Source organism: Marmota flaviventris, chromosome 4 (assembly GCF_047511675.1).
Source record: "Marmota flaviventris isolate mMarFla1 chromosome 4, mMarFla1.hap1, whole genome shotgun sequence".
Taxonomy (NCBI): Eukaryota; Metazoa; Chordata; class Mammalia; order Rodentia; family Sciuridae; genus Marmota; species Marmota flaviventris.
This window is the reverse complement of record NC_092501.1, coordinates 128657083-128673376: the sequence shown is the minus strand read 5'-3', so window position 1 is coordinate 128673376 and position 16294 is coordinate 128657083. Positions and strand designations below refer to the sequence as shown.

General features: G+C 38.6%; 1 protein-coding gene across 2 annotated transcripts in view; it reads right to left on the bottom strand.

Annotated features, from left to right (window-relative positions):
- Positions 1-2521: 2521 nt before the first annotated feature.
- The window catches only part of Cysltr2 (cysteinyl leukotriene receptor 2), a 39555-nt gene continuing 25782 nt past the window's right edge, over positions 2522-16294 (bottom strand). For both annotated transcript variants that reach the window (XM_071610782.1, XM_027928952.2), the window contains one exon: positions 2522-5693. In XM_071610782.1, the coding sequence (XP_071466883.1) occupies positions 4661-5693 (1033 nt within the window). In that variant the 3' untranslated portion in view covers positions 2522-4660. The remainder of the gene's footprint in view (positions 5694-16294) is intronic.

The following is a 16294-nucleotide window of genomic DNA, read 5'->3' as shown; positions in this document are numbered from 1 at the left end:
GATATGGAAATGATTATGACAGTACTAGTAATATTTTTTTTCTCATGCCTGGGAGTAAGAACAGAGGTGACAATTTTATTCTTATTTACACATTTTTGTTTGTATGAAATATCTTGTAAATAAAAGATAAGTGGAAACTTCTAGTCAAAATGACTTCATAGAATCATACTTAATTTCAAGAACATTAATTAATATCAAGATGTTAAGCACCTGTCCCATCAGGTGAATGGGGAATTCAGTCTTATGCATTACAAATGTCCCCCAATTTGAAAGTCATACAACAGTTGGATATTCCCTAACTTGCAGGTTATGCAAAACTTGAGGTCCTGCAAGAGTCAGTTCATCAGGGAGACCTCTGGTCATCAGCCACAGTTCCACACCCATCCACAGAGCCATGCTATAGATCATCTTTATGTCCAGTACACCCCACTGTGTCTACCCCACAGTTGGGATGCAGAGGCTTAGGGGCTGGGGTCTGGAGGCTCCTGGGCTTGGAGTTCAGTCTCCTCAGCACATCATACAACTAACCTTTCACAGGCCTTTCTAGTTCCCCATGTGAATCAGCCTCTGTTTTCGGGTTGTGCTTCTTTCATCTCTCAGTGGATCTTTATGCCGGTGCTATACTTTAATTATTAGAGTGTCAAAATATATATCAACATTGTAATAAGCCCTTTGTCATTGTATTTCTCCTTGTGGCTTTTTTTAGCCCTAAGTAGCTGCCCCATCTATTGTGGAAGAAAAGACTTGAAATGAAGCTCTCTCATCTTCAGATGCCTTGGGCTACCCCCACCTCCCCATTCTCCCCTGCTGGGTCTCTATTTTCAAACTCTTCTCCAAAAAGAAAAGTGAGCTGGGTAGCGGTGGTGCATGCCAGTAATCCCAGTGACTTGGGAGGCTGAGGCAGGAGGATCATAAGTGCAAAGCCAGCCCCAGCAACTTAGCAAGGCCCTAAGGAATTCAGAGAGATCCTGTCTCAACTGTCTCAAAATAAAATACAAAAAAGTGCTCGAGAGGTGGCATAGTGTTTAAGTTCCCCTGAATTCAACCCCTGGTACCAAAAAAGAAAAAGAAAAGAAAAGAAAACTGAATTCTTAACTGAATTCTTTAAAGAAAGCCATCATCTTTGCCAATCTCCTTTCATAACCCATTTTTGGCCAGTATAACATCATCTCTACTTGAGAATAAATTGTAATGATGAAATCTACAACAGAGAATTGTTCATTTAACATAGTTACAGAATATAACTGGCACTTGCTTCTTAGGTCCCCATTGAAAAAACACCCTTCCAGAATCATAATTCTGCCAAAGTTTGCACAACAGAACTCCTTTCTCCCAGTTGAGCAATTTGTAGGTTTGCTTGAGGAGATATTGAGTCCCTCAAACAAAAAGATCTGGAATCTCTTGGCTTTTACTTTCTTAAATAAAGACTGTTGGGTTTGTTTCCTTTCCCAGGGGTGACATTTTTTTTTTTTAACCAAATCAGAGGCCTCTCCTTGGTTGGAAAGAGGAAAAGTCTTGGGGAAAGGGAAAAATAATTCACTAAGCCTCTCCCCCCGCCCTCTCTTTTCCATATCAATGTTCTTATTCCTTAAAAAATTAAGAATTCATTTGAATTTTAAAATTAATTTAACTTAATTTATTTTATTTTATTTCAGCAACACACATTCACAGACAGTTCAACAGTTCTGAGAAGGGAAATCTAAAATCCCCACCTCACTCTCCCACACCCAACTTCTATTCAGAGATAATCTCTGTCCATTCTTCTTGTTGCTGTTTCTGGTATTTACCTCCTATCGCTAAATAACATACTGTACAGCTGTTTATTATTTCCCAGCTTCAGCTGGGATGCTTTTGCTTTGATGAAAGATGGGAACTCAGGTTTCTTACACCCATCTCTCACACATGCACATCATCTCCCCTATTTCCTGAAAAAAATGATATCACAGTATTTCTGTATGTATATTACTCACTTTGTAACTATTATTCACAGCTGAGCCATGTAGTGTACTGTGGTTATTTTCCTTCTCTGATCAAGTTTCTTTTTCACTGCAATTGTGTACAATGAGTCAAAATGCATTTTGCTATCATATATACTTACTAATTAAAATAAATTAAGAAAAGAAAAGAAAAAAAGAAACATTGCTCACTACAAGATCACAAAAATTTACACTTACATCCCCTTGTAAGAATCTTGGATTGATTTTTCATCAATTTTGAATTGGTTTTTGTTTATGGTGTGAGGTGAGGGTTCCAATAAATTCTTGAGCCTCTTCATATGGACATCCAGTTGTTCCACTGTTATTTGTATTTGTTATATATATATATATATATATATATATTTCAGAATTAAGATAAAGTGAAAATATTTTCTTGCTAAAGAAAAAAAATAGAGAATTCATCATTTTATTAAGCTGTGTTAAAAAAAAAAAAAACATTGAAGAAAGATCTTTAGGCAAAAAGATAAGATCCCAGATGAATCTCAGAGATGCAGAGTAGAACAAAAAATAATGAAACTTGCAAATAGATGAATAAATTAAATGAAATTTAATCATAATTAATGCAAGGATGATAAAAAATGTTGAGGTCTTTCATTCTGAAAAGGCCTCTATCTACTCTCTCATTTATTTGCTGGTGTCTTTCACATGAGGGCCTTTTCCTCAAGTGTGCAGTGGTCACTGATGGCCGTTCATAATCAGGGGTGATGTCATAACAGGTTGATTTGATGCTCTTGTGAGTGAAAGTGATTCACTGCATTGTAGGCTGTGAAGTCAGGTAGAAAACAAAGCAGATGTCCAGCTTTGAGGCTAGAGGATTCCCAACCTCTGTCAGCCTTTTTTCTAGGATTGTGTAGTTTCCCTGTAAGCAGAAGCCCCAGGGTCCTGCCTTGACAGGCATCTGTCTGTCATCATTCTGGTCGCCAAATAAGGGAAGGGCACTGGGTCCTCACTTTATCATGAATGCTGTCTTAGTCGCTCCAGAGCTTCAGAACATCACTTCCCTCCAGCCCTCCACTGTGTCAGGGATCAACTCCAAAGAAAAAAAAATCTTTATTTTCTTGTGAGAATGAGGAGGAGCATATTCCTGGTGGGAGAGGGGAGCTCCTATTCAGCCTTCCAAAAAGTGTCCCTGGAGGTTTGCAAGGGTCCAGTGGGTAGAGTACCTGGTCAGCCCTTCTGCAGGGAGGTTTTTAAACTCTCACTAGCTGTTTAAACTGAGGCACACTTCTCAAAGTCTCTGAGCTCCCATTTCTCCATCTGTGAAATGAAAACTCCTCCAGAGTTGAGATGGGAGGGGAATGAATGTGAAGTGCCTGGCACAGTCTGCCTGGCACAGGGAGGGCACTCAGCTGTTGGCAGTGCAGTGTCCTTGATAGTGGTTGTGGGTAGTGGTTGGCAGGATCCTTAGCCTGGTTTCTGTGGACAGAAAGGATCTCCTCCCACGTCCGGTGCTTTAGTTTCCACTCTCTGCTCATGTCCTGCTGAAGCATAAACAGGACTTCAGGGGTGCAGCAGCCTTTGCACCTGGCTTTCCACTCCTCCCTTTCCCTGAGTGCTCAATCCAAACCCTTAGCATCACCTCCTTTACTTTGGCTCCCATCCCAGGGAACCCACAGCGGGAGTAGTGATTGCAGTGACATCAGTCCAAACCCAGGTCTCAAAGTAAAACAGATAGTGTCCATGACCCTGCCTTCTCGCCTGTTCCATGCCTAATTTCTCCACCCTCTACATAGTGCCCCGGCTCCCCCTCCTACTCCTCCTGTCCTTCCTAACCCCAGAGCAAGAAAGAGGCAAGGGAAACATTCCTTGTGCCTTCATTGTGCAAGAACCCTTCTCCCAGGGCAAAATGAAATTCCTCTTTCCCCTCTCTGACCTCAATCCTTCCCCCTGCTTCTCTCTCACTGTCCTTGTTTGGGGCCTTGGTAATTGCTCTGTTACAGGGCATCCTTTCTCTTCACAATATCTTTGCCTGAATTCTTTTTTTCTCCCCCCTCTGGTACCCAGGATTGAACCCAGGGATGCTTAACCACTGACCCACATCCCCAGACCTTTTTCTATTTTATTTAGAGACAGGGTCTCGCTGAGTTGCTAAATGCCTTATTAAGTTACTGAGGCTGGCTTTGAACTCACAATCCTCCTGCCTCAGCCTGTGGAGCCACTGGGATTACAGGCATGCCCCACCATACCCAGCCTCTGCCTGAATTTTAGGATGCACTTCTTCTCTGGGGATGCACTTGTGATGTTCTGGGGCCTCTGGTATATTTGTAATGGGCTGTATCTCAAAGATTTATAGGGATGGGGAGCTGGATATGCTGGGGAAGTTAGAGATGTTTTAAAATTAAGAATGTAGAATGCCTGATGGGCCAGAGATCTGGATACAGAATCTGATGGAAAGCAGGCTCCACTGTGCTTGACATTTTCCCCCCAGTCTGAGATTTCAGCATTTAAGACTCTACTAGGGGGTTTCTCCTCCTACATCGTTTAGACTCAGCCACTGAAACTACACCCAATGAAATGTCCTAAGTAGGTCTTATTAACAAAGGTCATGGTTAATAAGACATGGACATCACATTTGTCAAGAGTGACGTAATGACAATGTCATCTGGATGCTGAGTGAATGAAGGTGGACACAATGGTACGTGAAGGAGCCTCATCTAAGGACCTTACACCCTCGTTTCCGTTTTCAGCCACGCACAAACAGGAGAGCTGCACTTTGTCGTTGCCCTCTGTAGGTGTTCTTTTCTGAACACAGCCCTTAATTTATCCTTGAAATTCTCCCCAGCAAAGTAATAGAGGAAAGGATTGAAGCAGGTGTTGGCTGCCGCCAAGGCCAATGTGATGACCACGGCTTTGTGCAGCCCGTCCCCGCACACCTTCTCATCCCAGGTGACCAGGTGGAGGGTCCTCAGCGAGTGATAAGGCAGGAAACACAGGAGGAAGATGATCAAGGTGATGATGATGGTGATCATAGCCTTCCTGTGAGAAGCCCGCAGACCCAATTCCGAGAGCTTCACCTTCGACAGGACTCGGATGATCAGCAGATAAGAGATGGTGAGTGTGAAGAACGGCAGCAGGAAGCCCACCACCAAGGCAACGTAGTTCATGATCAGCAGATTGTTAATTTTTTTTGGATCCAGATCCAAGCATGATATGAGCTCGCCCTTTGGCTCGGAGCCTCTCTTCAGCAGCATTCCTGAGGCAATCATGATAAAGAGCCATATGATCCCACAGAGGATCCAAGCCGTCCTGAAGCTGGTGACATGGAGAAGCCGGAAGGGGTGAACGGTGGCCAGGAAACGCACAACACTGAGCACAGTCAGGAAATAAATGCTGGTGTACATGTTGACGTATAAGGAGTATGACATGATTCTGCAGGTCAGGTCCCCAAATATCCAGTTGGAGCCTCTGAAATAGTAGTCAGCCCTGAAGGGCAGAGTACTTGTGAACAGGAGATCGGAAATGGCCAGGTTGAGCATGAAGACATTCACAGATGAGGATTTCTTATAAGTCTGCAGGAAAACATATATGGACAAGCCATTTCCCAAGGATCCCCAGACAAATATGATTAGGTAGGCGATGGGGTAAAATTGTCTCTTGAAGGTTTCAGTCGTGCAGTTCCCCATGTCCTGGGTTTCATTTGATGCCATTTCTGATGTGGAGCTGGACAGAAGCCAGGTCATGAGTTTTCTCTCCCAGCTGTGTTAAAAAGGAACAGACACAAAAAGTTACTTTAGGCATTTTCTTTTTCCTTCTTGCTCATCGATTACATCTTTCTGGGTTGTAATGAAACAGAGAAATAGTAGATTTTTCTTGAAACTCATATTGAAAAATATTGGTATGTCTTTACAATAGGCTGTATTATATGTCATGATAAGTTTCCTAATGTATAATATAGAGAATAACCATTATTTGGCTGGAGCCTCCAACTTGGGGAACTTTTGGCCTCGTGCTCATGTTGGTATGAGTGCCTTCCTGCGATACTGCAGCCTGAATCCCCTGGACAGCAGATTCCTCATCAGAACTCATGGGAGGCAAAGGGAAATGGCATGGCATTTCTCATGTGCTTAAAAGACCTTCCAGACTAGAATTCTCTATCAAGCAAAAATATCCCTCATGCATAAAGGGGAGATAAAGACTTCTCAGATGGCGAGAAAACTAAGGGATTTGTTTGTTTATTTGTTTGCTTTTTAACCATCAGAATTACACTAAAAGAAAGGGTAAAGTTAGCCCTTTAAACAGGAGAGAATTAAAAAGAAAAAGACAACTTAGAGCAATCAGAAAAAGTAGACTTCCCTTCTCTTGATGGGTCCAAATTATATTAGATGTTCGAAACAAACAAACAGACAAAAAAACTATTAATACACTCTGATGTGGTTGTATATGGATGTAGAGGAAGTATTTAAGATAACTATATTATCCATGAGGAAGACTAAAGAGACACAAAGGAAGGTCAAATTTCCTCACTTCATTTGAATGGATAAAATGATGGCAGGGAAAAGATGACACAAACAGAAAACAGAAAAAAAATGGCAAATTTATCCCCAATATCCAATAATTACATTAAATATAAATGGTCTAAGTATACCAATTAAAAGAGAGATTGGCTGAGTGGATTATTAAAAAAAATGACCCAACTATCTACTGTCTACAAGAAATTCACTTCAAATAGTGGTATTGGCAGGTTGAAAGGAACAGGAAAGGAAAATACATGTCATTCAAATCAAGGAAAGTTAGGAATGGCTCTATTGGTGTACGATAAAGTGAACTACAGAGCAAAGCAAGTTATCAGAGACAAAGAGGAGCATTATATAAAGACAAGAGCATTGTCCACGAAGAAGACTCACAAGTTCCAAAAGGATATTAATCAAACAAGAATTGCAAGATATTGGAGCAAAGCTGGCAGAACTGAAAGGAGAATTGAACAAATCCACAATTACAGTTGGTGACCTCAAGGCCCTCACTGAACAATGGATAGAGAAAACAGGAAAAACTCAGCAAGGATACAGAAAACACCCCTAACCAACAGAATCTATTTGACACTTAGAGAACACGTCATCCAACAAGAGCAGGGTGCACATTCTCTTCAAGTGACCACGGAACATATACCAAGATAAGCCACATCTAGGGATACAAAGCAAATCTCAACAGGTTTAAAGAAATTGAAATCAGCACACCCCCCCCCTCTGCGCCTGCAAGGTAGGCGGACTTGCGACCCACCGGCAGAACAGGCCCAGCGACCTGCCAGGGTGGTAGACACATCGCCCCGTTTGGGGGAGGGGCAGAGCTGCCACCCCCGCCTGCAAGGTAGACAGACCTGCAACCGACAGACAGAACAGGCCCAGCAGCCCGCGGAGGGGCAGAGCCGCCGCCCGCGCCTGCAAGGTAGGCGGACCTGCTACCGACCGGCAGATCAGGCCCAGCGGCCCGCCGGCGTGGTAGGCACATTGCCCCTATTGGAGGAGGGGCAGAGCAGCTGCGTGCACTTGCGAGGGAGACTTTGCAACTATACGATAGCAATATAAATATATAGGGGGAAAATTCAATAACACAACAGTTTCACCAAGCAGAAAGAAACGCGAACAATATGAAAAGACAAGGAAAGAAAGGACCACAAGCAACGCAGGTCAACTCAACGTTAGAAGAGGTAATATCTGCAGCAGATGGAATGTCAGATAAAGAATTCAGGATATACATGCTTCAGATGATCTGGAGTCTCAAGGAAGACATTAGACAGCAAAATCAGACAATGAAAGATCACTTCGACAATGAATTACATAAACAAATCCAAGAAGCAAAAGATCAACTATACAGGGAGATAGAGGTTATAAAACACAAACAGAAATCCTAGAAATGCAGGAAGCAATAAACCAACTTAAAAAGTCAATTGAGAATACTACCAGCAGAGTAGAACACTTAGAAGACAGAACATCAGACAATGAAGACAAAGTATTTCAACTTGAAAAGAACATAGACAGCTCAGCAAGACTGTTAAGAAACCATGAGCAGAACATCCAAGAAATATGGGATAACATAAAGAGACCAAACTTAAGAGTCATTGGGATACAGGAAGGTATAGAGGTCCAAACCAAAGGAATGAGCAATCTATTCAATGAAATAATACGAGAAAACTTCCCAGACTTGAAGAATGAGACAGAATCCCAAATACTAGAAGGCTACAGGACCCCGAATGTGCAAAATCATAAGATATCCACACCTAGACACATTATAATGAAGATGCCCAACATACAGAATAAGGAGAGAATTTTAAAAGCTACAAGAGAAAGGAAGCAGATTACATTTAGGGGTAAACCAATCAGGATAACAGCTGATCTTTCAACACAGACTCTGAGAGCTGGAAGATGCTGGAATAACATATTTCAAACACTGAAAGAAAATGGGTTCCAACCAAGAATTGTGTATCCAGCGAAATTAAGCTTCAGGATGGAAGATGAAATTTAAACCTTCCACAATAAACAAAAGTTAAAAGAATTTGCAGCTAGAAAACCATCTCTTCAAAACATCCGCGGCAAAACATTACAGGAAGAGGAAATGGAAAATAACAAGGAAAACCAACAGTGGGAGGTAGTACAGTAAAGGGGGGAAAGTAATCAAAGAGGAAAACCAACCATGTTTAGTAACATAAATAAACAAATATGGTTGGAAGAACAACCCATATCTCAATAATAACCCTAAATGTTAATGGCTTAAACTCACCAATTAAGAGACACAGGCTAATAGAATGGATCACAAAACAAGACCCAACAATATGCTGCCTAAAGGAGATGCATTTGATAGGAAAAGACATACATAGACTGAAGGTGAAAGGTTGGGAAAAATCATATCACTCATATGGACTTCGGAAACAAGCAGGAGTGTCCATACTCATATCAAATAAAATAGATTTCAAGCCAAACTTAATCAAAAGGGATAAAGAGGGACACTACATACTGCTTAAGGGAACCATACACCAACAAGACATAACAATCATAAATATATATGCCCCAAACAATGGTGCAGCTATGTTCATCAAACAAACTCTTCTCAAGTTCAAGAGTCGAATAGACCACCATACAATAATCATGGGAGACTTCAACACACTTCTCTCACCACTGGACAGATCTTCCAAACAAAAGTTGAATAAGGAAACTATAGAACTCAATAACACAATTAATAACCTAGACTTAATTGACGTATATAGAATATACCACCCAACATCAAGCAGTTACACTTTTTTCTCAGCAGCACATGGATCCTTCTCAAAAATAGATCATATATTATGTCACAGGGCAACTCTTAGACAATATAAAGGAGTAGAGATAATACCATGCATCTTATCTGATCATAATGGAATGAAACTGAAAATCAACGATAAAAGAAGGAAGGAAAAATCATGCATCACTTGGAGAATGAACAATAGGTTACTGAATGATCAATGGGTTATAGAAGACATCAAGGAGGAAATTAAAAAAATTCTTAGAGATAAATGAAAACACAGACACAACATATCGGAATCTATGGGACACATTGAAAGCAGTTCTAAGAGGAAAATTCATTGCTTGGAGTTCATTCCTTAAAAAAAGAAAAAACCAACAAATAAATGATCTCATACTTCATCTCAAAATCCTAGAAAAAGAAGAGCAAAACAACAGCAAAAGAAGTAGAAGGCAAGAAATAATTAAAATCAGAGCTGAAATTAATGAAATCGAAACAAAAGAAACATTGAAACAATTGACAAAACTAAAAGTTGGTTCTTTGAAAAAATAAATAAAATTGACAGACCCTTAGCCATGCTAACGAAGAGAAGAAGAGAGAGAACTCAAATTACTAGCATACGGGATGAAAAAGGCAATATCACAATAGACACTTCAGAAATACAGAAGATAATTAGAAATTATTTTGAATCCTTATACTCCAATAAATTAGAAGATAGTGAAGGCATCGATAAATTTCTTAAGTCATATGATCTGCCCAGATTGAGTCAGGAGGATATAGACAACCTAAACAGACCAATAGCAATTGAGGAAATAGAAGAAATCATCAAAAGACTACCAACTAAGAAAAGCCCAGGACCAGTTGGGTATACAGCAGAGTTTTACAAAACCTTTAAAGAGGAACTAATACCAATACTTTTCAAGCTACTTCAGGAAATAGAAAAAGAGGGAGAACTTCCAAATTCATTCTATGAGGCCAACATCACCCTGATTCCTAAACCAGACAAAGACACTTCAAAGAAAGAAAACTACAGACCAATATCTCTAATGAACCTAGATGCAAAAATCCTCAATAAAATTCTGGCAAATTGGATACAAAAACATATCAAAAAAATTGTGCACCATGATCAAGTAGGATTCATCCCTGGGATGCAAGGCTGGTTCAATATACGGAAATCAATAAATGTTATTCACCACATCAATAGACTTAAAAATAAGAACCATATGATCATCTCGATAGATGCGGAAAAAGCATTCGACAAAGTACAGCATCCCTTTATGTTCAAAACTCTAGAAAAACTAGGGATAACAGGAACATACCTCAATATTGTAAAAGTAATCTATGCTAAGCCTCAGGCTAGCATCATTCTGAATGGAGAAAAACTGAAGGCATTCCCTCTAAAATCTGGAACAAGACAGGGATGCCCTCTCTCACCACTTCTGTTCAACATAGTTCTCGAAACACTGGCCAGAGCAAATAGACAGACGAAAGAAATTAAAGGCACAAAAATAGGAAAAGAAGAACTTAAATTATCACTATTTTCAGGTGACATGATTCTATACCTAGCAGACCCAAAAGGGTCTACAAAGAAACTATTAGAGCTAATAAATGAATTCAGCAAAGTGACAGGCTATAAAATCAACACGCATAAATCAAAGGCATTCCTGTATATCAGCGACAAATCCTCTGAAATGGAAATGAGGACAACCACTCCATTCACAATATCCTCAAAAAAAATAAAATACTTGGGAATCAACCTAACAAAAGAGGTGAAAGACTTATACAATGAAAACTACAGAACCCTAAAGAGAGAAATAGAAGAAGATCTTAGAAGATGGAAAAATATACCCTGTTCATGGATAGGCAGAACTAACATCATCAAAATGGCGATATTACCAAAAGTTCTCTATAGGTTTAATGCAATGACAATCAAAATCCCAATGGCATTTCTTGTAGAAATAGAGAAAGCAATCATGAAATTCATATGGAAAAATAAAAGACCCAGAATAGCAAAAACAATGCTAAGCAGGAAGTGTGAATCAGGCGGTATAGCGATACCAGACTTCAAACTATACTACAGAGCAATAGTAACAAAAACAGCATGGTACTGGTACCAAAACAGGCGGGTGGACCAATGGTACAGAATAGAGGACACAGAAACCAATCCACAAAACTACAACTATCTTATATTTGATAAAGGGGCTAAAAGCATGCAATAGAGGAAGGATAGCATCTTCAACAAATGGTGCTGGGAAAACTGGAAATCCATATGCAACAAAATGAAACTGAATCCCTTTCTCTCGCCATGCACAAAAGTTAATTCAAAATGGATCAAGGAGCTTGATATCAAACCAGAGACACGGCGTCTGATAGAAGAAAAAGTGGGCTACGATCTACATACTGTGGGGTCGGGCTCCAAATTCCTCAATAGGACACCCATAGCACAAAATTTAATAACTAGAATCAACAAATGGGACTTACTCAAACTAAAAAGTTTTTTCTCAGCAAAAGAAACAATAAGAGAGGTAAATAGGGAGCCTATATCCTGGGAACAAATCTTTACTCCTCACACTTCAGATAGAGCCCTAATATCTAGAGTATACAAAGAACTCAAAAAATTAGACACTAAGATAACAAATAAACCAATCAATAAATGGGCCAAGGACCTGAACAGACACTTCTCAGAGGAGGACATACAATCAATCAACAAGTACATGAAAAAATGCTCACCATCTCTAGCAGTCAGAGAAATGCAAATCAAAACCACCCTAAGATACCATCTCACTCCAGTAAGATTGGCAGCCATTATGAAGTCAAACAACAACAAGTGCTGGCGAGGATGTGGGGAAAAGGGTACACTTGTACATTGCTGGTGGGATTGCAAATTGGTGCAGCCAATTTGGAAAGCAGTATGGAGATTTCTTGGAAAGCTGGGAATGGAACCACCATTTGACCCAGCTATTCCCCTTCTCAGTCTATTCCCTAAAGACCTAAAAAGAGCATGCTACAGGGACACTGCTACATCGATTTTCATAGCAGCACAATTCACAATAGCAAGACTGTGGAACCAACCTAGATGCCCTTCAATAGACGAATGGATAAAAAAAATGTGGCATTTATACACAATGGAGTATTACTCTGCATTAAAAAATGACAAAATCATAGAATTTGCAGGGAAATGGATGGCATTAGAGCAGATTATGCTAAGTGAAGCTAGCCAATCCCTAAAAAACAAATGCCAAATTTCTTCTTTGATATAAGGAGAGTAACTAAGAACAGAGTAGGGACGAAGAGCATGAGAAGAAGATTAACATTAAATTGGGATGAGAGGTGGGAGGGAAAGGGAGAGAGAAGGGAAATTGCATGGAAATGGAAGGAGACCCTCGGGGTTATACAAAATTTCATACAAGAGGAAGTGAGGGGAAAGGGGAAAATAATACAAGGGAGAGAAATGAATGACAGTAGAGGGGGTAGAGAGAGAAGAGGGGAGGGGAGGCGATGGGGGATAGTAGAGGATAGGAAAGGCAGCAGAATACAAAGACACTAGTATAGCAATATGTAAAACAGTGGATGTGTAAGCGATGTGATGCTGCAATCTGTATACGGGGTAAAAATGGGAGTTCATAACCCACTTGAATCAAAGTGTGAAATATGATATGTCAAGAACTATGTAATGTTTTGAACAACCAACAATAAATATTAAAGAAAAAAAAGAAATTGAAATCATATAGAATGGGTCCTCTATCCACAATGGAATCAAGCTAGAAACCAACAGCAGAAAGGGAGAAAATCTCTCAACACCTGGAAACTAAAAAGAAAATTCTAAATAATCCCTGGGTCAAAGAGAAAGTTTCAAGGCAAACAGAAATAGTTTGAGCTCTTTTTTTTTTTCTATTCATATCCCTTTAATTTCTTTCTTTTGCAGGAAATCTCAAGGGAAGATAAATAATATATTTAACTGAATAAAAATGAAAGTATGACACAACAAAATTTGTAAGACAGTAAAAGTGATATTAAGAGAAAACTATATAATACGAAATGTATATATTGTAAAATAAAAAGTCTCAAATCAATAAGGTAAGCTCCACCCCAAGCCAGCCTCAGCAACTTAGCAAGGTCCTGAGCAACATAGTGAGTGCCTGTCTCAAAATAAAACATAAAAAGATAAAGGGATAAGGATGTGGCTCAGTGGTTAAGCATTCCTGGGTTCAATCTCTGGTACCAAGAACAAAACAAAACAAAGCAAAAAGAAAAACTAAAAATAAAGCCATTACAAGAAAACAAAACAAAACAAAAACTACCACCAACAAAATAAACCCAAAGCAAGGAGGAAATAAAGAGCAGAAGTCATGAAATTAGAAACAAAAATAACAGAGAAATCAATGAAATAAGGGTTACTTTAAAGATCAATACAATTGGCAAACCTCTAGAAAGTCTGGGAAAAAAATAGAGCAACAACAAATTACCATTATATGAAACAGGGGATATCACTAAACAGACCCGAGACATCAAAAGAATCCCAACAGAATACTATGAACAACTCTATAAACATAAATTCGACAACTTAAATGAGATGGACTAATTCCTCCTAAAATACAAACTGTCCCAGCTTACCCAATGTTAAATCAGTGATTTGAAAAGCTCAATAACTATTAATAACTATCAAGGGAATTAAAAATTTTTACTTTCATATTCTCAAAAAAGAAATCTCTAGGTCCAGATGGTTTCACAAAAGAACTCTATCAACTATTTAAGAATGAATTAACATCAATTCCACACATTCTCTTCCAAAAAATAGAAAAAACAAGATTATTCTAAAATTTGCATGGAAGAGTGTGCTTTCTATTTATCTTATGAAGTTATTACTACTCTGATACCAAAACCACACAAAGACAATATAAAACAAAACAAAACAAAACCTACAGGTCAATATCCTCTATGAATATAGATGCAACATACACTTAGCAAAATATTAATAAGTAAAATCTATCACAGTGTAAAAAGAATTACACACCATGACCAAATGGGATTTATTCCCTGGATACAAAACTGATTTGACATTCAAAAACAGTCAAGTAGTCCATAGTAACTGGCTAAAGAAGAAAAACCACATTGGTCACATAAATTAATACAAAAAGCATATGACAACATTCAATACCTATTCATGATCAAATCCCTTAGAAACAGAGTAATAGAGAAGTATCTCCTCAACTTGAGAAAAAAATATATGTATGAAAATCCTACAGGTAATGGAAAAAGACTGAAGCCTTCCCCTCAGATTAGGAACAATACAAGGATGTTCAGTCTCACTGCTCTTATTCAATATAGTGCTGTAAATTCTAACTGGTGAAATAAGGCAAAAAAGAAATAAATATCACACAGATCAGAAAGGAAGAAACACAATACCCTCTAGTTTCAGATGACATAATTGTATATATAGAAAATCTCAAGGGATCTATCTGCAAAACACATGCATACACACACACACACACATGCATGCATGCACACACACCTTCTAGAACTAATATGTGAATGCAGCAAAATTGTAGAATACAAGAGATACATACAAAAATTAATTATCTTCCCATAATATCAAAAGGGAACACGTAGACCCACTAAAATTACAAATGCAATCCCCTTTTTAAAAAATATCTTTTTCATTGTCAATGGACCTGTATTTTATTTATTTATTCTTATGTGGTGCTGAGAATAGAATCCAGTGCCACATACATGCTAGGCAAGTGCTCTGCCACTGAGCCACAACCCCAGCCCACAATGTAATCCCTTTATACTCACTCAAAAATCAGATGAAATGCTTAGGAATGACGCTAGCAAGACTTGTACAGGACTTTCCTGCTGAAAACTACAAAATGCTGATGAAAGAAAACAAAGTTCTAAAGGAACAGAGAAACAGCCCTGTTCATGGATTGGAAGACTCAACAGCATAAATATTGTCAGCCTTCTCCAAATTGATGGAAAGAATTAATGAACATCTCAATAAAATTCCAGTTAGATTTTTTTTTTTTTTTTAGAAATGAACAAGATTATTCTAAAATTTGCATGGAAAGGCAAAGGAACTAGCATAACTAAAACATTTTAAAAAGAATAAAGCAGGAATAATCCATTTACCTAATTTTAAGACTTATTTTATAGCTACAGTAATCAAGACTATGTGGTACGGGCTGAAGAACAGACAAGAAGATCAATAGAACAGAATAGAAATCCCAGAGATACACTTACACAAATATGCCCAAGTGATTTTTGACAAAGATGAAAAAGGCAATTAACTGGAGAAAAGAGTCTTTCAAAGATGCCGAGCAATAGGATGCCCGTGAGCAAAAGTATAAACCTTGAACTAAACCTCACACCTTAAACAAACATTAATTAAGATGAAACATGAACTTAACGCAAAATGTAAAATTATAAAATATTTAGGAAAAAAACAGGAGAAAAATCTTTGGAATCTAGAGCTAGGCAGAACCAAAAACAGAAAAATCAACAAATTGGACTTCATCAAGATGAAAACTTTTTGCTCTACAAAAAAGTCTTATTAAGGGACACAAGCACAAGCTACAGATGGTATGAGAATATTTGCAAACTGCATATTTAACAAAGGAATATATGAAGAACTCTCAAAACTTAACAGTTAAAAATACCATTAGAGGGCTGGGGATATAGCTCAGTTGATAGAGTGTTTGCCTTGTATGCACAAGGCCCTGGGTTTGATCCCCAGCACCCCTCCCCCAAATATGATTAGAAAATGTACAAAAGACATAAGGGGACATTTCAGAGAATATACACATAACAGACAAGCACATGAACGATTGACTGATATCACTAAACCTTAGGGAAATGTAAATTAAAATCACAATGAAATATCACTATGAATCTGTTAGAATGGCTAACATGTAAAATAGTGACATCACCATTTACAAAGAAACTGGATCACTCATATATCACTGGTGATAATGTAAAATGATACATACAGTCATTTTGGAAAACAATTTCAGCAATTTCTTTATAACTAAACATGCAACTGCCATATAATCCGATAATTGTGTCCCAGGCATTTACACCAGGGAAGT